Here is a 24,968-nt window from a genome sequence, read left to right as displayed (position 1 = left end):
GCAAACATCATATAGTGTATGTACGCAAACCTAGATGACATAGCCTACTACACACCTAGGCTATATAGTCTAACCGTTTGCTCCTAGGCTACAAACCTATACAGCATGTTACAGTACTGAATACTGTAGGCAGTAGTAACACCATGGTAAGTATTTGTGTATCTAACACACAAATTTTATATATATATAAATTTATATATATTATATATATAAATATATATATATATTTTTAGACAGAGTCTTGCTCTGTCGCCCAGGCTGGAGTGCAATGACACAATCTTGGCTCACTGCAACCACTGCTTCCCAGTCTCAAGTGATTCTCACGTCTCAGCCTCCTGAGTAGCTGGGATTACAGGTGTGTGCCACCACGCCTGGCTAATTTTTGTATTTTTAGTGGAGACGGGGTTTTGCCATGTTGCCTAGGCTGGTCTTGAACTCCTGACTCAAGTGATCTGCCCGCCTTGGCCTCCCAAAGTGCTGGGATTAGAGGCGTGAGCCACCATGCCGGGCCGGTATTATAATCTTATAGGACCACCATTATGTATGTGGTCTGTAGTTGATGGAAATGTTCTTATGTGGCATACAACTAATTAGATGTTTAAATTTCAATAATGTTTTGTAGTTTTCAGAATTGCACATTTTTTCTTAAATTATTCAAAGTATTTTATTGTTTTTAATGGTATTGTAAGTGGAATTATTTTTCTTAATTGAATGTTTGGGTTATTCGTTGTAAATGTTTAAAAACACTTGATTTTTTTTTTTTTTTTTTTTTTTTTTTTTGAGACGGAGTCTTGCTCTGTCGCCCAGGCTGGGGTGCAGTGGCCGGATCTCAGCTCACTGCAAGCTCCGCCTCCCAGGTTTACGCCATTCTCCTACCTCAGCCTCCCGAGTAGCTGGGACTACAGGCGCCCGCCAACCCGCCCGGCTAGTTTTTTTTTGCATTTTTTAGTAGAGACGGGGTTTCACCGTGTTAGCGAGGATGGTCTCGATCTCCTGACCTTGTGATCCGCCCGTCTCGGCCTCCCAAAGTGCTGGGATTACAGGCTTGAGCCACCGCACCCGGCCTAAAAACACTTGATTTTTATATGTATTAATATTGTTTCTGAATCTCTTCTGAACTTGTTTATTCATCCTAATAGATTATTTGTGGGTTCTCTATGATTTTCTGATAAAGATCATGTCAAGGGCAAATATATATAGCTTTATTTTTTCTTTCCAATCTGGATGCCTTTTATTTATTTATTTATGGCTAATTGCCCTGGCTAGAACCTTTAGTAAAATATTGAATAGGAGGGGTAAGAGTGTATATGCTTTTTTATTCCTGATCTTAGGGCAGGGGTGTCCAATCTTTTGGCTTCCCTGGGCCACATTAGAAGAATTGTCTTGGGCCACACATAAAATACACTAACAATAGCTGATGAGCTTAAAAAAAAAAAAAAAACTGCAAAAATGTCATGTTTTTAAAAATTATTAATTAATTAATTAATTATTATTATTATACTTTAAGTTCTAGGGTACATGTGCATAACGTGCAGGTTTGTTACATATGTATACTTGTGCCATGTTGCTGTGCTGCACCTATCAACTCGTCAGCACCCATCAACTCGTCATTTACATCAGGTATAACTCCCAATGCAATCCCTCCCCCCTTCCCCCCTCCCCATGATAGGCCCCGGTGTGTGATGTCCCCCTTCCCGAGTCCAAGTGATCTCATTGTTCAGTTCCCACCTAGGAGTGAGAACATGCAGTGTTTGGTTTTCTGTTCTTGTGATAGTTTGCTAAGAATGATGGTTTCCAGCTGCATCCATGTCCCTACAAAGGACACAAACTCATCCTTTTGTATGGCTGCATAGTATTCCATGGTGTATATGTGCCACATTTTCTTAATCCAGTCTGTCACTGATGGACATTTGGGTTGATTCCAAGTCTTTGCTATTGTGAATAGTGCCGCAATAAACATACGTGTGCATGTGTCTTTAGAGCAGCATGACTTATAATCCTTTGGGTATATACCCAGTAATGGGATGGCTGGGTCAAATGGTACATCTAGTTCTAGATCCTTGAGGACTCGCCATACTGTTTTCCATAATGGTTGAACTAGTTTACAATCCCACCAACAGTGTAAAAGTGTTCCTATTTCTCCACATCCTCTCCAGCACCTGTTGTTTTCTGACTTTTTAATGATCGCCATTCTAACTGGTGTGAGATGGTATCTCATTGTGGTTTTGATTTGCATTTCTCTGATGGCCAGTGATGATGAGCATTTTTTCATGTGTCTGTTGGCTGTATGAATGTCTTCTTTTGAGAAATGTCTGTTCATATCGTTTGCCCACTTTTTGATGGGGTTGTTTGTTTTTTTCTTGTAAATTTGATTGAGTTCTTTGTAGGTTCTGGATATTAGCCCTTTGTCAGATGAGTAGATTGCAAAAATTTTCTCCCATTCTGTAGGTTGCCTGTTCACTCTGATGGTAGTTTCTTTTGCTGTGCAGAAGCTCTTTAGTTTAATGAGATCCCATTTGTCAATTTTTGCTTTTGCTGCCGTTGCTTTTGGTGTTTTAGACATGAAGTCTTTGCCCATGCCTATGTCCTGAATGGTACTACCTAGGTTTTCCTCTAGGGTTTTTACGGTATTAGGTCTAACATTTAAGTCTCTAATCCATCTTGAATTAATTTTCGTATAAGGAGTAAGGAAAGGATCCAGTTTCAGCTTTCTACTTATGGCTAGCCAATTTTCCCAGCACCATTTATTAAATAGGGAATCCTTTCCCCATTTCTGGTTTCTCTCAGGTTTGTCAAAGATCAGATGGCTGTAGATGTGTGGTATTATTTCTGAGGACTCGGTTCTGTTCCATTGGTCTGTATCTCTGTTTTGGTACCAGTACCATGCTGTTTTGGTTACTGTAGCCTTGTAGTATAGTTTGAAGTCAGGTAGCGTGATGCCTCCAGCTTTGTTCTTTTCTAGGATTGTCTTGGAGATGCGGGCTCTTTTTTGGTTCCATATGAACTTTAAAGTAGTTTTTTCCAATTCTGTGAAGAAACTCATTGGTAGCTTGATGGGGATGGCATTGAATCTATAAATAACCTTGGGCAGTATGGCCATTTTCACGATATTGATTCTTCCTATCCATGAGCATGGAATGTTCTTCCATTTGTTTGTGTCCTCTTTTATTTCACTGAGCAGTGGTTTGTAGTTCTCCTTGAAGAGGTCCTTTACATCCCTTGTAAGTTGGATTCCTAGGTATTTTATTCTCTTTGAAGCAATTGTGAATGGAAGTTCATTCATGATTTGGCTCTCTGTTTGTCTGTTACTGGTGTATAAGAATGCTTGTGATTTTTGCACATTAATTTTGTATCCTGAGACTTTGCTGAAGTTGCTTATCAGCTTAAGGAGATTTTGGGCTGAGACAATGGGGTTTTCTAAATATACAATCATGTCATCTGCAAACAGGGACAATTTGACTTCTTCTTTTCCTAACTGAATACCCTTGATTTCTTTCTCTTGCCTGATTGCCCTAGCCAGAACTTCCAACACTATGTTGAATAGGAGTGGTGAGAGAGGGCATCCCTGTCTTGTGCCAGTTTTCAAAGGGAATTTTTCCAGTTTTTGCCCATTCAGTATGATATTGGCTGTGGGTTTGTCATAAATAGCTCTTATTATTTTGAGGTATGTTCCATCAATACCGAATTTATTGAGCGTTTTTAGCATGAATTTTGTCAAAAGCCTTTTCTGCATCTATTGAGATAATCATGTGGTTTTTGTCTTTGGTTCTGTTTATATGCTGGATTAGGTTTATTGATTTGCGAATGTTGAACCAGCCTTGCATCCCAGGGATGAAGCCCACTTGATCATGGTGGATAAGCTTTTTGATGTGCTGCTGAATCCGGTTTGCCAGTATTTTATTGAGGATTTTTGCATCGATGTTCATCAGGGATATTGGTCTAAAATTCTCTTTTTTTGTTGTGTCTCTGCCAGGCTTTGGTATCAGGATGATGTTGGCCTCATAAAATGAGTTAGGGAGGATTCCCTCTTTTTCCATTGATTGGAATAGTTTCAGAAGGAATGGTACCAGCTCCTTCTTGTACCTCTGGTAGAATTCAGCTGTGAATCCTTCTGGTCCTGGACTTTTTTTGGTTGGTAGGCTATTAATTATTGCCTCAATTTCAGAGCCTGCTATTGGTCTATTCAGGGATTCAACTTCTTCCTGGTTTAGTCTTGGAAGAGTGTAAGTGTCCAGGAAATTATCCATTTCTTCTAGATTTTCTAGTTTATTTGCGTAGAGGTGTTTATAGTATTCTCTGATGGTAGTTTGTATTTCTGTGGGGTTGGTGGTGATATCCCCTTTATCATTTTTTATTGCGTCTATTTGATTCTTCTCTCTTTTCTTCTTTATTGGTCTTGCTAGTGGTCTGTCAATTTTGTTGATCTTTTCAAAGATCCAACTCCTGGATTCATTGATTTTTTGGAGGGTTTTTTGTGTCTCTATCTCCTTCAGTTCTGCTCTGATCTTAGTTATTTCTTGCCTTCTGCTAGCTTTCGAATGTGTTTGCTCTTGCTTTTCTAGTTCTTTTAATTGTGATGTTAGAGTGTCAATTTTAGATCTTTCCTGCTTTCTCTTGTGGGCATTTAGTGCTATAAATTTCCCTCTACACACTGCTTTAAATGTGTCCCAGAGATTCAAAAATGTCATGTTTTAAGAAGGCTTACGAATTTGTGTTGGGCCACATTTATGGTCCTGGGGCTGTGGGTTAGACAAGCTTGTCTTAGGGAGAAAACATCCTCTCTTTTACCTCTGAGTACGATGTTAGTTGTGCGTTTTTAATAGATGCCCTTATCATTATTGATGAAGTTTCTATCCCTAATTTCTTGAGTGTTTTTAATAATAATTTTGTCAAACTATTAATCGATGTATTACATGAATTGATACTAGGTTATTAAACCAGCCTTGTGAAAATAACTCACTTTGTCACAGTGTATAAACATTTTATGTGTTGCCTGTCATAGAAATACACACACACACACACGCTTGTATTTTGTTTGAGTTATTCCATCTATATTTGTAAGATATATTGGTCCGTAGTTTTCTTTTGATGCCTTTGTCTGGTTTGGTATCAGGGTAATATTGACCTCAACGTGAATTGAAAGTATTCCTATTGTTTTTGGAAAAGTTTGTGAAGGACTGGCATTAATTATTTGAAAGGTTGATTGGTTACATCAAATAGGTCTGGGGTCTTTTTTTTTTTTTTGCAGGGTGGGGCATAGTATTTTAATTACTAAATCACTCCTTTTTCTTGTTGTGGGTCTATTCAGATTGTCCATTCTTTCTTAAGTCAGTTTCAGTAATGTGTGATTTTTCTGGGCGTTTGTCCATCTCCTCTAAGTTATCAAATTTGTTAACATACAGTTTAAAAATAATATTCTCTTATAATGCTTTGTATTTCTGTAAAGTTGGCAGTGAAGTCCCCTTTTTTATTTTTTATTTTGGTAGTTTGAGTCTCTTTTTTCCTTGGTGAGTCTAGTTAAAGGTTTTAAAATTTTGTTGATATTTCCAGAGACTATCTTTTGGTTTGATTGCTTTTCATTATTCTCTATTTATTTCCATTTGAACCCTTCTGCTTTGCTCAGGTTTAGTTTTCTCTTTTCTAGTTTAAGATGGAAGACTAGAATATTGATCTTTATTCTATTTGTAATATACATGTTTATACCTATAAATTTCCCTCTGAGTACCAGTTTAGTTGCAACTCATAAGTTTTGGTATGTGTTTTTATCATCTTAAAATACTTAAAATTCTTTTTCGTGATTTTTTTTTGACCTATTGGTTGTTTAGGAGTCTGTTGCTTACTTTCCGCATATTTGTGAGTTTCTCTGATTTCCTCTGTTGTTGATTTCTAAATTCATTTCATTTTGATTTGAGAATATACCTTATGATTTTAATTATTAAAATTTTTGAGGTTTTATGGCCTAGCAAATGGTCTTGGGGAATGTTCCATTTGTACTCAAAAAGAATGTATATTAAGCTGCTCTCAGATGGAATGTTCTATGATTCTTACTAGGTCTAGTTGTTTATAGTGTTGTTCACATCTTATATTTCCTTGTTAGTGTTTTGTCTAGATGTTCTGTTCTTTAAAAAAAAAATTAGATCTTTTTAGGAAGTAGCTATATGTTTACAGAAAAATTGAGCAGAAAGTACAGAATTGTTATTCACCACTTCCTCCTTCCCTCCTTTCTGTGTTGCAGTAGTGTGGTATATTTGTTGTAATTGATGAGCTAGTATTGATACATATCATTATTATTTATTTGTTTATTTAGTTTGAGATGGAGTCTCGCTCTGTCTCTTGAAATATCAACAAAATTTTGACAACACACAGTGTGGCGCAGTCTTGGCCTACTGCAACCTCAGCCTCCCGAGTTCATGCAGTTCTCCTGCTGCAGCCTCCCAAGTAGCTGAGATTACAGGCATGTGCCACCATGCCCAGCTAATTTTTTTGTATTTTTAGTAGAGATGGGGTTTCACCATGTTGGTCAGGCTGGCTCGAACTTCTGACCTCAAGTGGTTTGCCTGCCTTGGCCTCCCAAAGTTCTAGGATTACAGGCTTGAGCCACTGCACCTGGCCAATACATTATTATTAAAATTCATAGTTTGTATTATGGTTTTGTACATTCTTTGGGTTTTGACAAATGAATAATGACATGTTTCCACTGTTATGGTGGAACATGTGGTGTCATATGGAATGATTTCACTGTCCTAAAAATCTCCTGAATTTCACCTGTTCATCGTTCCTTCCTTATTTCTGAAATCCTGGCAACCACTGATATTTTTGCTGTTTTTGTAGTTTTGTCTTTGCAATGTCATATAATTAGAACCTTACAGTATGTAGCTTTTTCAGAATGACTTCTGCCACTTAAGCAATGTGCATTTAAAATTCCTCCATGTCTTTTCATGGTTTAATAGCTTACTTGTTTCTTCCCCCTTGATTTTTTTTTCTTTTTTACTGTGGTAAAATACACATAACATAAAATTGACCATTTAACCATTTTTTAAGTGGCATTAAGTACATTCACATTGTTGTGTAACCATCACTACAGTCCATCTCCAGAACGTTTTAATCTTCCCAAACTTAAATTCCAACATCTGCCATATCTGAGTCTGGTTGTAATGCTTGCTCAGTCTCTTCCAAACTGTGCTTTTGTCTTTTAGTATGCTTTGTAATTTTTGGTTGAAAACCAAACATGATGTCCTTGGATGTGAAAGGAACTGAGGTAAATAGGTCTTTATTTATCTCATTAGAGGTTGTATTGTATTTACTGTTTGCCATACTATAGGTTTCAGAGACTAAAATTTCCCCTGGTGACCTTGATTTTTATCTCCCATTGGCTTTGGGTTTCCCTAAGGATTTCTTCTTAGGTAAGATCTGGGATGTGGTGTTCTTTCAGTTACATTCCTCTGTTACTATCAGGAGCCCTATTGATACAGTGATAAAGTTTTGGGGTGAGGGGAAGTGTTCTCTAGTCCAATGATTAAGTCTCAGTCTTTCCTCTGGGCCGTGACCTTCATCAATGTTTCTCATCCCCCACTCACAGGTGAGACAGGAAGGCTAGAAGGGGCTGGAGTTGGTTATTTCTCTGCTCCCATGTTGAAGGATCCAGTGGGCTTGAGTTGGTTATTTCCCTTCCACTTCCTCAAAAGTTACAGTGGGCTGAAGCTGGGTATTTCCTTTCCCTAAGGTCAGTTAGTCTGTAAAACTCTAGTTAGAGGCCGGGCGCGGTGGCTCAAGCCTGTAATCCCAGCACTTTGGGAGGGAGGCCGAGACGGGCGGATCACGAGGTCAGGAGATCGAGAGACGATCCCGGCTAACACGGTGAAACCCCGTCTCTACTAAAAAATACAAAAAAATAGCCGGGCGAGGTGGCGGGCGCCTGTAGTCCCAGCTACTCGGGAGGTTGAGGCAGGAGAATGGCGCAAACCCGGGAGGCGGAGCTTGCAGTGAGCTGAGATCCGGCCACTGCACTCCAGCCTGGGTGACAGAGCAAGACTCCGTCTCAAAAAAACAAACAAACAAAAAAAACTCTAGTTAGTTAGGCTCTAGTAAAACAGTTTGAGGGCAAGTTTTCTAAGAAGAACAAACTACTCTGGGAATATTCAAAATGGGTATCCCCCAACCCCCTCCCCCTAACTGGGGAGTAGGTATTTTTCTGTCATCTTAACTGTGGTAACATGCTAGGGGTTGTGGAGATAAAACTTACAGAAGTATGGAGGCCCTTCGTAAGACTGGTTTCCCTGCAGCTTTTGATTCTCAAAGTCTGCATTGCACCTCCAGCAATTTGTCAATTATACTAGTTTTTTCTTCCCTAGTACTAGTTAGTTCCCACAATGGTTTCTGTTCTTGTGTTTCTGCTCTGGTAAGTTGTGATTCTCTGTGTATATCTCTCTCCAACTTTTGAAACAATAGTTTGTCCTTCATCTCAGTTCTCTGATGGATATAAGAAGAGTTTTGATTTTTTAGTTTGTTCAGCTTTTGTGTGTGTGTGTGTGTGTGTGTGTGTGTGTGTGTGAGAGAGAGAGAGAGAGAGAGAGAGAGAGAGAGAGAGAGAGAGATGGGGATGGGAATGATTAGATTACTTCAAAGCTCTTTATATGCTTCACCAGACCTCTGGTTTTTTTGTTTTCTTTTTTTGTTTTTTAAGATGGTATTTCACTCTTGTTGCCCAGGCTGGAGTGCAGTGGCATTATCTTGGCTCACTGCAACCTCTGCCTCATGGATTCAAGTGATTCTCCTGCCTCAGCCTCCTAAGTAGCTGGGAATACAGGCATGTGGCACCATGCTCAGCTAATTTTTTTTTTCTTGTATTTGGTAGAGATGGGGTTTTACCATGTTAGGCTGGTCTCGAACTCCTGACCTCAGGTGATCCACCTGCCTCGGCCTCCCAGAGTGCTGGGATTACAGGCGTGTGGTTTTGCTTTTAAACAGACTTTATCTTTTAGAGCAGTTTTAGGTTCACAGCCACATTGACTGGGCAATACAGAGAGTTCCCATCTGTGCCCTGCCCCTCCCCATAGTCTCCCTCACTGTAAACATCCTGAATCAGAGAGGTGTCTATAGCTTGTCTTTTTATTCTTTTGACAGTGTTTTTCACAAAGCAGAATAAGTTTTTAATTAAGTCCAGCTTATCAATTATTTCTTTCATAGATTATATGCCTTTAGTATTATATCCAAAAAGCCATCACCAAACCCAAGGACATCTAGATTTTCTCCTATGTTATCTTGTAGGAGTTTTATACTTTTGCACTTTGCATTTAGGTCTTTTTATACTTTTGCACTTTGAATTGAGTTAATTTTTTTGTGTGAAGGATGTCAGGTCTGTGTCGGGGTTCATTGTTTTGCATGTAAATGTCCAGTTGTTCCAGCACCATTTATTGAGAAGACTTTCTCCATTGTATTGCCTTTTGTTTATTTTTTTAATCAAAAAATCTATTGAATACATTTATATGGGTCTATTTCTGGGCTTTCAATTCTGTTTTATTGATCAGTGTGTCTCTATTTCGCTGATACACGCTGTCTTTATTACTGTAGCTTTATGGTAAGTCTTGAAGTTGGGTAGTGTCAGTCCTCCAATTCGGAGTCTTTTGCCTCTCCATATAAACTTTAGATTGAATTCATTGATGTGTATTAAATATTGCTGGGATTTTGATTGGGATTGCATTGATCTTTAATAGATCAAGTTGGGAAGAACTGACATCTTGACAATATTGAGTATTTCATGAAGTTGAAATACCTTCTCATTTATTTAGTTCTTTGATTTCATTCATCAAGTTTTATAGTTTTCCTCATACAGATCTTACATATATTAAGTTAGATTTATACCTAAATATTTCATTTCTTGGGTTGTTGACGTAAATGGTATTGTACTTTTAACTTCAAATTCCACGTCATTGCTGGTATATAGGAAGTGATTGACTTTTATATATTAACCTATATTCTGCAATTTTGCTAGTTTTACTTATTAGTTCCAGGAAAGTTTTGTCAGTTCTTTTGGATTTTCTTTTTTTTTTTTTTTGAGATGGAGTCTCGCACTGTCACCCGGGCTGGAGTGCAGTGATGCGATCTCGGCTTACTGCAACCTCTGCCTCCCAGGTTCAAGTGATTCTCCTGCTTCAGCCTCCTGAGTAGCTGGGATTACAGGTGCCTGCCACCACGCCCGGGTAATTTTTTTTTTGTTTTTTTTTTGTATTTTTAGTAGAGATGGGATTTCACTATGTTGGCCAGTCTGGTCTCAAACTCCTGACCTTGCGATCCACCCTCCTCAGCCTCCCGAAGTGCTGAGATTACAGGCGTGAGCCACTGTGCCTGGCCTGAATTTTCTATATGGACTGACAGTCATGTCATCTGCAAACAGAGAGTTTTATTTCCTCCTTCCGAAACTGTGTACCTTTTATTTCCTTTTCTTGTCTTATTGCATTAGCTGTGACCTCCAATACACTGTTGGACAGTGGTGAGAGGGCGTATTAGGTCATCATTGTGTTGCTATAAAGAAATACCTGAGGCTGGGTAAGTTACAATGAAACGAGGTTTAATTGACTCATGGTTCTGCAGAGTATGAGAAGCTTGGTGCCAGCATCTGCTTCTGGTGAGCTTATAATCATGGTGGAAGGTGAAGTGGGGGCAGGCGTCTCACATGGTGAGAGCAAAAGCCAGGGAGCAAGGGAGGAGGTGCCACTCTTTTAAACAACCAGGTCTTCTGTGAACTTAGTGTGAGAGCTCACTTACCACTAAGGGAATGGTGTTAAACTAATCACGAAGGATCTACCCCCATGATCCAGTCTCCTTGTACCACATCCCACCTCCAACACTGGGGATTACATTTCAATATGAGATTTGGAAGGGACACATATCCAAACCATATCAGAGAGGGAATCTTTGCCTTGTTCTTGATCTTAGAGGGAAAGCTTCAAGTTTCATTAGGTATGATATTAGTTGTAGGATTTTTTATAGGTACTCTATATCAAGTTGAGAATATTCTCCTGTATTCCTACTTTAATGAGAATTTTTATTGTGAAGAGGTTGTCAAATGTTTTTTCTGCATCTATTATATGATCATGTAGTTTTTCTTCTGAAGCTTGTCAATGTGATGGATTATATTAATTGATTTTTTTTTTTTTTTTTTTTTTTGAGACAGGGTCTGGCTTTGTCACCCAGGCTAAAGTGCAGTGGTGCGATCTTGGTTCATTGCAATCTCTGCCTCCAAGGCTCAAGCCATCCTCCTACTTCAGCCTCCTGAGTAACTGGGACCACAGGCATGTGCCATCACACCAGGCTGATTTTTGTATTTTTTTTAGAGATGGGGGTCTCACTTTATTGCCCAGGCTGGTCTCGAACTCCTGAGCTCAAGTGATCTGCTCACTTTGGCCTCTCAAAGTGCTGGAATTACAGGTGGGAGCCACTGTGCCCAGCCTTAACTGATTTTTGAATATTAAATCAAGTTTGCATACGTGGGATAAATCCACTTGGTCATAATGTACAATACTTTTGTACATTGTTAAATCTGATTTGCTAATATTTTGCTGAGAATTTTTACGTTGATGTTCATGAGAGATAATGGTCTGTAGCTTTCTTTTTTTGTAATGTGTTTGTCTGGTATTGGCAGTAGGATAATACAGACCTCATAGAATGATTAAGAAGTATTCTCTCTGAGTCTGTCTTCTGAGAGATTTTAGAGAACTGGTACAATTTCCTCCTTCAGGGTTTGGTAACATTACCAGTGAACCTGTCTGGATTTGCTGCTTTGTGTTTTAGAAGGCTATTAATTCATGAGTCAGTGTTTTTAATAGATATAGGCCTATTCATTTTGTCTATTTTTTGTGTCAGATTTGACAGATTGTCTCTTTTCTTTTTATTTATTTATTTATTTATTTTTTTTATTGAGACAGAGTCTCGCTCTGTTGCCCAGGCTGGAGTGCAGTGGCGCAATCTCAGCTCACTGCAAGCTCTGCCCTCCCGGTTCACACCATTCTCCTGCCTCAGCCTCCCGTGTAGCTGGGACTATAGGCGCCCGCTACCGCACCCGGCTAATTTTTTCTATTTTTAGTAGAGATGGGGTTTCACTGTGTTAGCCAGGATGGTCTCAATCTCCTGACCTCGTGATCCGCCTGTCTCGGTCTCCCAAAGTGCTGGGATTACAGGCGTGAGCCACTGCGCCTGGCCCAGATTGTCTCTTTTAAGAAATCATTTATTTTATCTTGGCTATCAAATTTGTGGGCATAGAGTTGTTTATAGTGTTCCTTTATTATCCTTTTAATGTCCATGGGATCTGTTGTGATATCTTCTCTTTCTTTCTTTTTTTTTTGAGACAGACTTGCTGTGTCACCCAGGCTGGAGTGCAGTGGTGCAGTCTCCCTCACTGCAACCTCTGCTTCCTGGGTTCAAGTGATTCTTGTGCCTCATCCACCTCAGGGGCTGGGATTACAGGTGTGTGCCACTATGACCAGCTAATTTTTGCATTTTTAGTAGATTTAGGGTTTCACCACATTGTCCAGGCTGGTCTCGAACTCCTGGCTTCAAGTGATCTGCCCACCCTGGCCTCCCAAAGTGCTGGGATAACAGGAGTGAGCCACCATGCCTGGCCTCATTTTTGATGTTTATAATTTGCATCCTTTATCTTGTTTTATTAGCCTGGCTAGAGGTTTATTGATTTTACTGATCTTTTCAAAAGAACCAGCATTTAAGCTTTCACTGATTTTCTCTTTGTTTGCTGTTCTCAATTTCATTGATTTCTGCTCTACTTTTTATTTATTTTCTTCTCCTCACTTTAGGTATGATTTCTTCTTCTTTTTCTAGTTTCCTAAGTTGGAAGCTTTGATAATCGATTTCAGATTTTTTCCCTAATATATACATTCAGTCTTATAAATTTCCCAGTAAGCACTGCTTTTGCTGCATCACGAATTTTGATAAGTTGTATTCTTACTTTTATTTAGTTAAAATATTTTAAAATTTCTTTTGAGAGTTCTTTGACTCACATGCTATTTAGAAATACGTTGTTTAATCTCTTAAGTATGTTGGGATTTTCCAGCTATTTTTCTGTTATTGATTTCTAGTTTATTTTTTCCTTTATTATATATATTTATACATCATGATGTTTTGATATACATATACTTAGTGAAATGGTTGCCATAGTCAAGCAAGTTAACATATTCATTATTTCACATAGTTGCTGCCCTTTTTTTGGTTGCAAGAGCATCTAAATTCCTTTTAGCAAGAATCCTAAATATAATACAATATTATTAACTATAGTGCTTATATTTTACATTGAATTGCTAAACTTGCTTGTCCATCATACCTGCAACTTTGAATCCTCTGACCTACATCTCCCCATTTCTTCCCCTGTTCCTCACTTCTACTTCTTTGTACTTGGCTAAAAAATAGATTTCATGTATAAGTGAGATCATGCAGTATTTTTCTATCTTCCAGGTTTATTCATGTGACAAATGGCAGGATCACCTTCCTTTTTAAGGTTGAATAATATTCCTCCCCTTTCCCCTTCCCCTCCCCGTGTGTATGTGTGTGTGTGTATGTGTGTGAGTGTGAGTGTATGTGTGTGTATCTCATAGTGTATTCATCAAAGGATACTTTAGTTGTGTTCATAGCTATTGTGGTAATGCGCAGTGAACACGGGAGTTCAGGTATCTGTATGAGGTGGTGGTTTCATTTTCTTTAGGTTTTTCCCAGAAATGGAATTGCTAGGTCATACAGTAGTACTTTTCTTTCTTTCTTTTTTTTTTTTAAAGACAGAATCTCGCTCTGTTGCTCAGGCTGGAGTGCAGTGGTGCGTTCTCAACTCACTGCAACCTCCGCCTCCCGAATTCAAGCGATTCTTGTGTCTCAGCCTCCTGAGTAGCAGGGGTTACAGTTGTGGACTACCCTGCCTGGTTGATTTTTGTATTTTTAATAGAGGCGGGGTTTCGCCATGTTGGCCAAGCTGGTCTCAAACTCCTGACCTCAAGTGATCCGCCCATGTTGGCCTCCCAGAGTGTTGGGATTAAAGGCGTGAGCCAGCATGCCCAGTGGTAATTCTATTTTTAATTACTTTAGAAAACTTTACACTGTTTTCCGCAATTGCTGCACTGGTTTACATTGCCACCAACCGTGTACAAGGGTTCTCTTTTTTCCACACCCTTGCCAACACTTATCTCTTGAATCTTTTTGTTTTTTAAATAATAGCCATTCTAACAAGTGTGAGATGATATTTCATTATGGTTTTAATTTGCATTTCCCTGATGATAGTAATGTTGAGCATCTTTTCCTATACTGGTTGGCCATTTTTCTTTTCTTTTTTTTCTGTTTTGGAGAAATGTTTATTCAGGTCCTTTGCCCATTCTAAAATTAGGTTATTTGTTTTTCTTCTACTGAGTTGCACGAGTTCTTTATATGTTGTGGAAATTGACTCCTTATCAGATATTATATGGTTTGCAGATATTTTCTCCTCATCTGTAGTAGACCGTCTTTTCATTTTGTTGTTTACTTAGATTTGAAACTCTTTAGCTTGATTTAGTTCCATTTACCTATTTTTGCTTTAGTAGCCTGAGCTTTTGTTGTGATATCCAAAAAAAAAAACATTGCCAAGACAAATGTCAAGGAGCTTTTCCCATATATTTTCTTCTGGGAGTTTTATGGTTTTAAGTCTTCATGTTGAGTTCTTTAATCAACTTTGAGTTGATTTTTGCTGATGGTGTAAGGTAAAGGTCCAGTTTCATTCTTTTGCATGTGGAAATTTAATTTTCTCAGCACCATTATTTGAAGAGACCTTCTATTCCCTATTGTGTCTTCTTGGTGCCCTTGTCAGAAATTAGCGAATCATATATGCTTGGGTTTATTTTTCTCTCTCTATTCTGTTCCACTGGTTTACATGTCTGTTTTTTATTCCAGTACCACACAGTTTGGGTTACTATAACTTTGTAATATAATTTGAAACCAGGAAGTTTAATTCCTCCAACTTTGTTTTTGTCTTACAGAATTACTTTGGCTCTTTAGAGTCTTTTGTGGTTCTATATGAATTTTAGATGTTTTTTTCTATTTTTGTGAAAAATGCCATTGGAATTTTCATAAGGATTGCATTGACTTTGTGTTGCTTTGGCTAGTACATACATTTTAACATTATTAATTATTTCAGTCCATGAACATGGAATATCTCTGTTTATTTGTGTCCTTAATTTCTTTCATTAGTTTTGCAGTTTTCAGTGGATAGATCTGTTGCCTTCTTGGTTACATTTATTTCTAAGTCTTTTTATTTTGTTTTTTGGTGCTATCATAAGTGGGATGGTTTTCTTGATTTCTTTTTCATATAAGTAGTTATTTGTGTACAGAAGTGCAACTGATTTTCATATATTGAGTTTGTATCCTGCGACTTTACTGGGTTTATTCTTTTTTTTTTTTTTTTTTTTTGAGACAGAGTCTCACTCTGTTGCCCAGGCTGGAGTGCGGTGGCTCGATCCCTGCTCACTGCAACCTCCACCTCCTGGGTTCAAGTGATTCTCCTGCCTCAGCTTCCCAAGTAGCTAGGACTACAGGTGCGCTGCCACACCTGGCTAATGTTTGTATTTTAGCAGAGATGGGGTTTCGCCATTGTTGGTCAGGGTGGTCTCAAACTCCTGACCTCAAGTGATCCACCCACTTTGGCCTCCCAAAGTGCTGGGATTACAGGCGTGAGCCACTGTGCCCAGCCTGTTTATTCTAACAGTGTCGATTTTGGAGTCTTGTGGGGGGTTTTCAGTATATAGGACTTGAAATTTCCTTTCAATTTATATTTCTTTTTCTTGCCTAATTGCTTTAGTAGGATTTCCAATACTGTGTTGAGTAGAAGGGTGAGAGCAAGCATCTTTGTCTTGTTTCTGATCTTAGAGGAAAAGTTTTCGGTTTTTCACCATTGAGTATGATATGAGCTGTGGGACATATAGCTTTTATTATGTTGAGGTAGTTTTCTTCTGTTTGTAGTCTGTTGACTTTTTTTTTTTTTTAAATAATGAAAGGGTGTTGAATTTTGTGAAGTGCTATTTCTGTTTCATTTGAAATGATCATGTGGTTTTGTCCTTCCATTAATGTGGTGTATTACGTTGATCAATTTTTGTATGTTGAACCATCCTTGTATTCCAAGAATTCTACTTGGTCATAGTGTGTAATCCTTTTAATGTATGCTGAATTCTTATTGGTACTATTTTGTTGAGGATTTTTACATCAATATTCATCAGGGATATTGGTTTATAGTCTTCTAATGTCTTTGTCTGACTTTGATATTAGGGTAATGCTGGCCTCATAGAATGATTCGGAAGTGTTCCCTCCTCTGCAATTTTTTGGGATTGTTTCAGGAGGATTGGTGTTAATTCTTCTTTAAATGTATGGTAGAATTCTCCAGTGAAGCTAGCTTTCTTGTCCTGGGCTTTTTTTTTTTTTTTTTTTTTTTTTTGGAGACAGGGTCTTTCTTTGTCACCCAGGCTGGAGTGCAGTGTTGCAATCTTAGCTCACTGCAACCTCTGCCCTCCAGGCTCAAGCAATCCTCCCACCTCAGCCTCCTAAGTAGCTGGTACCACAGGCAAGCACCACCATGTCCAGCTATTTTCTTTGTATCTTTAGCAGAGACGGGATCTCACCATGTTGCCCAGGCTGGTTTCTAACTCCTGAGCTCAAGCGTTTCTCCTGCCTTGGCCTTCCAAAGTACTGGATTACAGGTGTGAGCCACTGCGCGCGGCCATGGGCTTTTCTTTGTTGGGAGGTTTTGGATTATTGATTCAATTTCCTTGTTACTGGTCTGTTGAGATTTTCTTATTTTTTCATGTTACTCAGTCTTGGTAGGCTGTATGTTTCTAGGAATTGATCTGTTTCTTCTAGGCTGTCCAATTAGTTGGAGTACAGTTGTTCATAGTATTCTCCTATAATCCTTTTTATTTCTATGGCATTGGTTGTCATGTCGTCACCTCTTTCATTTCTGATTTTAGTTATTTGAGGCATTTCTTTTTCTTAGTCAGTCTAGCTAAAGGTTTGTCAGTTTTGTTGATATTTTCAAATAACTATTGGTTTTCTTGATTTTTTCCTACTGTTTTTCTATTCTCTTTTCTTTATCTCTGCTCTAATCTTTTTTATTTTTTTCCTTCTAATCACTTTGGGTTTAGTTTCTTTTTCTAGTTCTTCAAGGTGTAATGTTAGATTGTTTACATGAATTTTTTTTTTAAATATAGACATTTACAACTGTAGATTACCTTCTTAGTCCTACTTTTGCTACATTCCATAAGCTTTGGCATTTTGTGCTTTCATTTTTGTCATAATGTATTTTCTTACTTCCTTTGTTACTTCTTCCTTGACCCGTTGTCTTTTTAAGAGTTTGTTGTTTAATTTCTACAAATTTCTTGATTTTCCACTTTTCTTTCTGCAGCTACCTTCTAGTTTCATTCTGTTGTGATCAGAAAAGATACCTAATACTTTGTGGCCTAACATGTGGCATATCCTGGGGAATATTTCATGTGCACTTGAGAAGAATGTATATTGTGCTGTTGTTGGGTGGAATGTTCTGTATATGTATGTTAGGTCCAATTGGTCTGTAGTGCTGTTCAGGTCTTTTCTTTCCTTATTGATCTCATTGTTCTATCCATCATGGAAAGTTGGTTATTGAAGTCTGTCACTGTTTTTGGAGAGCTCCCTTCAATTTTATCAATGTTTGCTTTAAGTATTTAGAAGCTCCAATGTTTGATACATATATAATTACTCTATCTTATTTGTGCATTGACCCCATAATGTTCTTCTTTGTCTATAGTATCAGTTTTCTTTAAAAATTTATTTTGTCTGATATTAGTATAGCCACCACTGCTCTCTTTTGGTTACCATTTGCATGGAATATCTTTTTGAATCTTTTTACTTAGAGGCTGTGTGTGTCTTTAGTTCCAAAGTGTCTTTTAAAGGGCAGCATATAGTTGGGTCCTGTTTTTTAATCCTATGGATTTTTTTTTTTTTTGTAATTTCTTTGTCCTTTCATAGCTTGTTTTTCATTTCCTCCCCTTCTACCTTTCTTTGTGTTTAGTCAATTTTTTTGGTAGGGATATATTTTGATTCTCTTATTTCCTTTTGTGTATATTCTATAGCTATTTTCTTTGTCGTTACCATGAGAATATCATAAAACTTAGGAGGATAACAACCTGTTTAAACTAGTAACAACTTCACTTCAATCACATATAAAAACTCTAGTCCTTTATAGCTTTGCCCCCCAACCTCCACCTCCCAAGTTCAAGTGATTCTCCTGCCTTAGTCTTCCAAGTAGCTGGGACTTGTAGTCTTCCAAGTAATCAGGCCACCATGCCTGACTAATGTTTACGTTTTTAGCAGAGATGGGGTTTCGCCATTGTTGGCCAGGCTGGTCTCAAACTCCTGACCTCAAGTGATCTACTTGCCTTGCCTCCCAAAGTGCTGGATTACAGGCATGAGCTTGTACTCGGCCAAAGTATTAGTACCCTGTTAACAACATTTTACTAGTGTCACAAGTAACATGTTTATATTTTGTTTAATCATTAACATACTTTCTTAGTTTGTTTTCTCTTGCTTATAACAATACTTGAAACTGGGTAGTTTATTTTAAAAAGTTATGGAGGCTGAGAAATCCAAGGTCAAGGGTGAGGGCCTGATGAGGGCCTTCTTGCTGGTGGGGACTCTGCAGAATCCTGAGGTGGTGCAGGGCACATGGTGAGGGGGTTGGCCATGCTAGCTCAGGTCTGTCTTTCTCTTCGTATAAAGCTACCAGTCTACTCTCATGATAAGCCATTAATCCATTAATCCATCAAGTCATTGAGCCGTTCAAATCTGCCCTCATGATTAATTCGTTCATGAGAGCCCAGATCCCTCATGACCCAATCACCTCTGAAAGGTTCCACCCCTCAATACTGCCATGTTGTGGATTAAGTTTTAACATGAGTTTTAGAGGGGACAGATACTCAAATCATAGCATGTAGATTTATAGTTAATTTTTATGTTTTGTCTTTTAAATCTTATAAAAAAATTAAGGTGGAGTTACTCACCAGAATTAAAATAATATGTTTTTATATTTGCCCATATATTTACTTTTACCAGAGAACTTTATATTTTCCTATGATTAAAGTTACTATCTAGCATCCTTTAATTTCAACTTGAAGGACTGCCATTAGCATTTCTTCCAGGTGAGGTCTAGTGGTAATGAACTCTCTCAGCTTTTGTTTATCTGTGAATGTTTTAATTTTCCCTTTTACAGGTGCATGCCATCACGCCTGGCTAATTTTTGTACTTTTAGTAGAGATGGGGTTTTGCCGTGTTGGCCAGGCTGGTCTGGAACTCCTGATCTCAGGTGATCCTCCTGCCTGGGCCTCCCAAAGTGCTGGGATTACAGTGTAAGCCACTGCGCACCTTGTATCTTTCTTTATCTCTTGGAGGATCTGAGATACTATTTTAAAGTCCTTTGGAAGTATAGTTTGTAATCTAATTTTTAGTAAGAGGGTTATTTTGTTTTCTCTTTGTGTGCATTCTTCTCTACCTGCGCGCTTTTGTGGTTGTTTCTGCTTTGTCCCTTATGGCTGCTTCTTTAGAAGGAAATCTTATATTGGAAACTCTGGGTTCTTATTCTTCAGGGATATTGGGAAAAATCTCAAGAACCAATCCCTGAACCAGTGGGTGGCTTGACCAGGTCATTTTTGTTTTATTGCCTGTAATCTGTCCATTTGTGTTCCTTCAGCCTTAGGCTATGGTCACAACTTTTATTGCCGCCTTTCACTAGTAGGAGAGTGCTGCTCCAAACCCTTACTTCACAAAATGATCCTGACTTTTGTTCCCACTTCCTGTGCTATGAGTTGATTTCAATCCCTATTATTGGGGTTGAGTTTTAACTGTCCCAACCAGTAAGATTTAAAAATAGACAACTTGCTTGTTTCTGTTTGCTTCTTTTACCTCTGTGGGTAAAGGAAGTTAAGGAGCTGCTGTGGTTTATGCAAAAGTATATTGTGTCCTAACTGAGTAACCTTAAGTCCCTGTTTCCTTATTTTTAAGTAAGGATAATAGCTTGTATAATGGTTGTGAAATCAAAATGTCATATATGTGAAAGGGCTTTATGAACTGGGAAATATGGCCTAAATATTAGTTTATTTTTGTTGTATAATCATAGTGATTGTGTTATTACTCTATTTAAGTCTGCTTTTGATTTTCAGATTGTTCCATTGACCTGTCATGTATGGCAACAGATATTATATCAAGGCAATAGTAGAACACAAATTTCTGATACTAATGTGGTCTGTTTGGAAACAACAGTTCAGCAGGGTTCTGGGGATGATCAGGTATGTCTTCTGTAACTGGCTAACTTTTAATTTTTTTGATAAACAGCACAAGAAATTCTGATTTAGCTATGAAGAATGGAAAGAAATAAATTAATATTCATGAATATTCTGTTTTGTTTTCTTTTCTGTCTTTTTTTTTTTTTAAGACAGGGTCTCACTCTGTCACCCAGGCTAGAATGCAGTGGCATGATCATAACTTACTGCACCCTCCAACTTCTGGGATCAAGTGATCCTCCTGCCTCAGCCTCTTTAGTTACAGACATATACCATCAAACTCACCTAATTATTTTTTTTTACATTTTTTATAGATGGAGTCTCACTTTGTTGCCTAGGCTGGTCTTGAGCTCTTGGCCTCAAATGATCCTTCACCTTGGCCTCCCAAAGTGCTAGGATTACAGAAGTGAGCTACCACTCTCGGCCAAATATTCTATTTTTCTAATAGATTGTTGTAAACTTTATGTATATGTAGAAGAGCAGTTCACTTTTTTTGAAGGCAGATCTCAGGACTTTTATTTTTATTTTTATTTTAAAATTTTTTTATAGAGATGGGGGCTCTCTATGTTTACTGGGCTGGTCTCGCATTCCTGGCCTCAAGTGATCCTCTCGCCTTGGCCTCCTAAAGCTATTGAGATTACAGGCATGAGCCACTGTTCGTGGCCTCAGGACTCTATATTCTTCACAAGTATTCTTAAGAGCTTTTGTTTATGTGGATTATCTATATAGATATTTAGCATACAAGAAATTAAAACATTTAAAAATATTTATTTTAAAATTTATTTTGAAAGAACAAACCTATTACATATTACCAAAAGTAGTATATTTTAAAGTAAAAAATGACTATTTTCCAAAACAAAAAAATTAGTTGGAAGAATAGCATTGTTTAAATTCTGGCTTACTAGAACTCAGTTGGTGTGTTACTTAGGGTTCTCCAGAGAAACAGAACCAATAGGATGGAGATAGATACATCTGTCTATCTATTTACATCTGTCTATATATATATCTTTATTGATATTTATTATAAGGAATTGGCTTATATGATCATGAAGACTGAGAGGTCCCAAGATCTGCAAGCTGGAGCCCCAGGAGGGCTGGTGGTATAGTTCCAATTCAAGTCTAAAGGCTTGAGAACGAGGAAAGCCAGTGGTGTAAGTTTTGATCTGAATCTGAAGGTAGAATACCCTCCAGCTGGAAGACCATCAGGCAGAGAGAGCACATTCTCTCTTGCTCAGCCTTTTGTTCTATTTAGGCCTTCAAGGTACTGGATCAGGCCTTCCCACATTGGAGAGGGTAACCTGCTTTACTTAGTTTCCAGGTTCAAATGTTAATCTCAGGCCGGGCACGGTGGCTCAAGCCTGTAATCCCAGCCCTTTGGGAGGCCGCGACAGGCGGATCACGAGGTCAGGAGATCGAGACCATCCTGGCTAACACGGTGAAACCCCGTCTTTACTAAAAAATACAAAAAAACTAGCTGGGCGAGGTGGCGGGCGCCTGTAGTCCCAGCTACACGGGAGGCTGAGGCAGGAGAATGGTGTAAACCCGGGAGGCGGAACTTGCAGTTAGCCAAGATCCGGGCACTACACTCCAGCCTGGGCGACAGAGTGAGACTCCATCTCAAAAAAACAAAAAAAAAAACAAATGTTAATCTCATTCATACACACTTCACAGGCCAGGAACAGTAGCTAATGCCTGTAATCCCAGCACTTTGGGAGGCTGAGGTGGGTGGATCACCTGAGGTCGGGAGTTCAAGACCAGCCTGGCCAACATAGTGAAACCCTGTCTTTACTAAAAATACAAAAATTAGCCAGGCGTGGTCGTACACACCTGTAATCTCAGCTACTTGGGAGGCTGAGGCAAGAGAATTGCTTGAACCCAGGAGGTGGAGGTTGCAGTGAGCTGAGATTGTGCCACTGCACTCCAGCCTGGGTGACAGAGCGAGACTCAGTCTCAAAAAAAAAAAAAAAAAAAAAAAAAAAAACATAAAAAACCAGACACACTCCTCACAGACATATCCAAAATTATGTTTAACCATGTATCTGGACATTCCATGATCCAGTCAATTTGATACATAAATTACCTATCATAGCTGGATTCTCAGTCTGCTCTGCATTTCGTTTGTTGGGATGTATTGTTTTGGTTGAAGTATATGAAGACAGTCTGGCCTTACATAGATGAAAAAGGAGTTAGGGAAAGGAGGCTGCCATTCAGTCCCTGAAAGGGTATCAGTGACCCTCAGGGATTTTTGGACCACACTTTGAGAAGCACTTTTCTAGAACATAGTTATAAACTTTGAAGAAATGGAACAGTCATGAGCAGATAGGAAAAAAGCTCATATAGAGTTATTGGAGGAAAAATGTAGTGTTACTAATAATGGTTAAATACCTAAGGTTGATTAATAACTTGAGTATCAGATTTCTTCTGTTACTTTCAATTTTCTTTAAATTGCAGTGATTATATGTTAGATGCAAGATATAGAGGAAGGGAGATACACTATCACTGAGGGAAAGTAGTTAAGATAATCCCTGAGCATAAAAAGCATAGTACCTGGGGCCATTAAATGGAAGAGGGTTGTTTTGGGTTGAATTGTGCCCTCCCAAATTATATGTTGAAGTCCTAATCCCTACCTCAGAATGTGACCTTATTGGTGATTGCAGCTGTAATTATTTAAGATCACACTGGAGTAGGGTTTGCTCTTAATCCAATCTGCCTGGTGTCCTTATGAAAGAAGAAAGCACCATGTGAGGAGAAAAACATACAAAGATAAGATGGCCATGTGAAGATGGAGGCAGAAATTGGAATTTTGCTGCCACATCCAGGGAATGCCTGGGGCTTCCAGAAGGTAGAAGTAGCAAGGAAGGACCTTCCCCTAGGGGCTTCAGAGAGAGCATGACCCTGCCAACACCTTGATTTCAGACTTCTGGCCTCCAGAACTGCGAGATAATAAATTTCTCTTGTTTTTTTTTTTTTTTTTTTTTTTTTTTTTGAGACGGAGTCTCGCTTTGTTGCCCAGGCTGGAGTGCAGTGGCCGGATCTCAGCTCACTGCAATCTCCGCCTCCCGGGTTTACGCCATTCTCCTGCCTCAGCCTCCCGAGTAGCTGGGACTACAGGCGCCCACCACCTCGCCCGGCTAGTTTTTTGTATTTTTAGTAGAGACGGGGTTTCACCATATTAGCCAGGATGGTCTCGATCTCCTGACCTCGTGATCCGCCCGTCTCGGCCTCCCAAAGTGCTGGGATTACAGGCTTCAGCCACCGCGCCCGGCCTCTTCCTGATTTTTTATGGCTGGTTTGTTTCATTTTTTGAGCTTTGGGTGTTCTTTATAGCTCCAGATGCAACTCCTTTATCAGTTATTTCTTTTGCAAAGACAGTCTGTGGCATGTTTTTGTATTCTCCTGTCTTTGAAAGACAGAAGTTTTAATTTTGATGAAACTTGTTTATTGAATTTTTTTTCCTTTTGTAGTTTGTACGTCTTGTGTACTATCTGAGAAATCTTGACCTAATCCTATGTCAGTGAGACTTTTCTTCTATGTTTTCTTCTAGACCAGGGTTTCTCAGCCTTGGCACTATTGACATTTTGGGTTGCATAATTCTTCATTGTAGGGGGCTGTCCTGTGTATCCTAAGATGTTTAACAGCATTCCTGGCCTCTTCCCACTAGATACCAGTAATAGTCCCCCAAGTTGTAACCATCCAGAATGTTTTCTGACATTGCCAAATGTTCCATAGTTGAAGGGAGACGTGTGTCAAAATCTCTCCCAACTGAGAACTGCTTTTTCAGAAGTTTTATAGTTTTAGGTTTTACATTTATGTCTAAGATCCATTTTGAGTTGGTTTTTGTATATGGTGTGAAGGAAGCATTCAAGCTGTATTTTCTTACATACAAAAATGTAATTGTTATTCCAGCACCATTTGCTATATTTTTTCCAGTGGATTTCTTGCTATCTTTGTAAATAAATTAATTGACCTTATATATGTGGGTCTATTTCTGCACACTATTCCATTGATTTACATATGTATCCTCATGCCAATATTACACTCTTAGTAACTATACTGTCCTAAAATCATACTGTCTAAAAACTATACTGTCTAAAAACTTGTGTGAGTTTTCTCACTTTGTTCCTCTTTTTAAGAATTGATTATTTTAGATCTTGGAATTTCTATATAAATTTTAGAATTAGCTTACCCAATTTATATTTTAAAGCCTGCTGGAATTTTTTATTAAGATTTCATTGAGTCTATAAATCAATTTAAAGATAATTTTGACATCTTAATAATATTGAATTTTCTAATCCGTAAACATGACAGTTCTTTTAGTTTATTATTTCTCTTTAATGTCTTCATCAATGTTTTGCTGTCTTCAGTGTGCCAATCTTACACGTTTTGTTAGACTTACTGGTAGTTTTAGAAATTTCTATTTCCTGTTATTCATTATGAGTGTATAGAAGTATAATTGACTTTTTGTATTGACCTTGTGTCCTATGACCTTGCTAATCTCACTTACTAGTTTTAGTAGCTTTTTTAAAAATATATATTCTTTAGGAGTTTCTATGCAGAGTTGTATCAACTGTGTTTTGTTTTTTCCTTTTAAATAGATTTGTCATTTCTTTTTTCCTTTTTTTTTTTTTTTTTTTTTTGCTTTATTACACT

General features: G+C 38.3%; 1 protein-coding gene across 4 annotated transcripts in view; it reads left to right on the top strand.

The window, feature by feature from the left end:
* ALMS1 (ALMS1 centrosome and basal body associated protein) overlaps positions 1 to 24,968 on the top strand; it is a 218,818-nt gene that overhangs the window by 8,538 nt on the left and 185,312 nt on the right. For 3 of the 4 annotated variants that reach the window (XM_077959165.1, XM_077959166.1, XM_015112656.3), the window contains exon 2: positions 20,199 to 20,324. The exons of the other annotated variant lie outside the window; for it this stretch is intronic. In XM_077959165.1, coding sequence (XP_077815291.1) covers positions 20,199 to 20,324 — 126 coding nt within the window. The remainder of the gene's footprint in view (positions 1 to 20,198; positions 20,325 to 24,968) is intronic. 4 annotated transcript variants of the gene reach the window in all.

This window comes from Macaca mulatta, chromosome 13 (assembly GCF_049350105.2).
Source record: "Macaca mulatta isolate MMU2019108-1 chromosome 13, T2T-MMU8v2.0, whole genome shotgun sequence".
Classification (NCBI taxonomy): domain Eukaryota; kingdom Metazoa; phylum Chordata; class Mammalia; order Primates; family Cercopithecidae; genus Macaca; species Macaca mulatta.
Note: the sequence above shows the minus strand (reverse complement) of the source record. Positions and strands in the feature narration are given on the sequence as shown.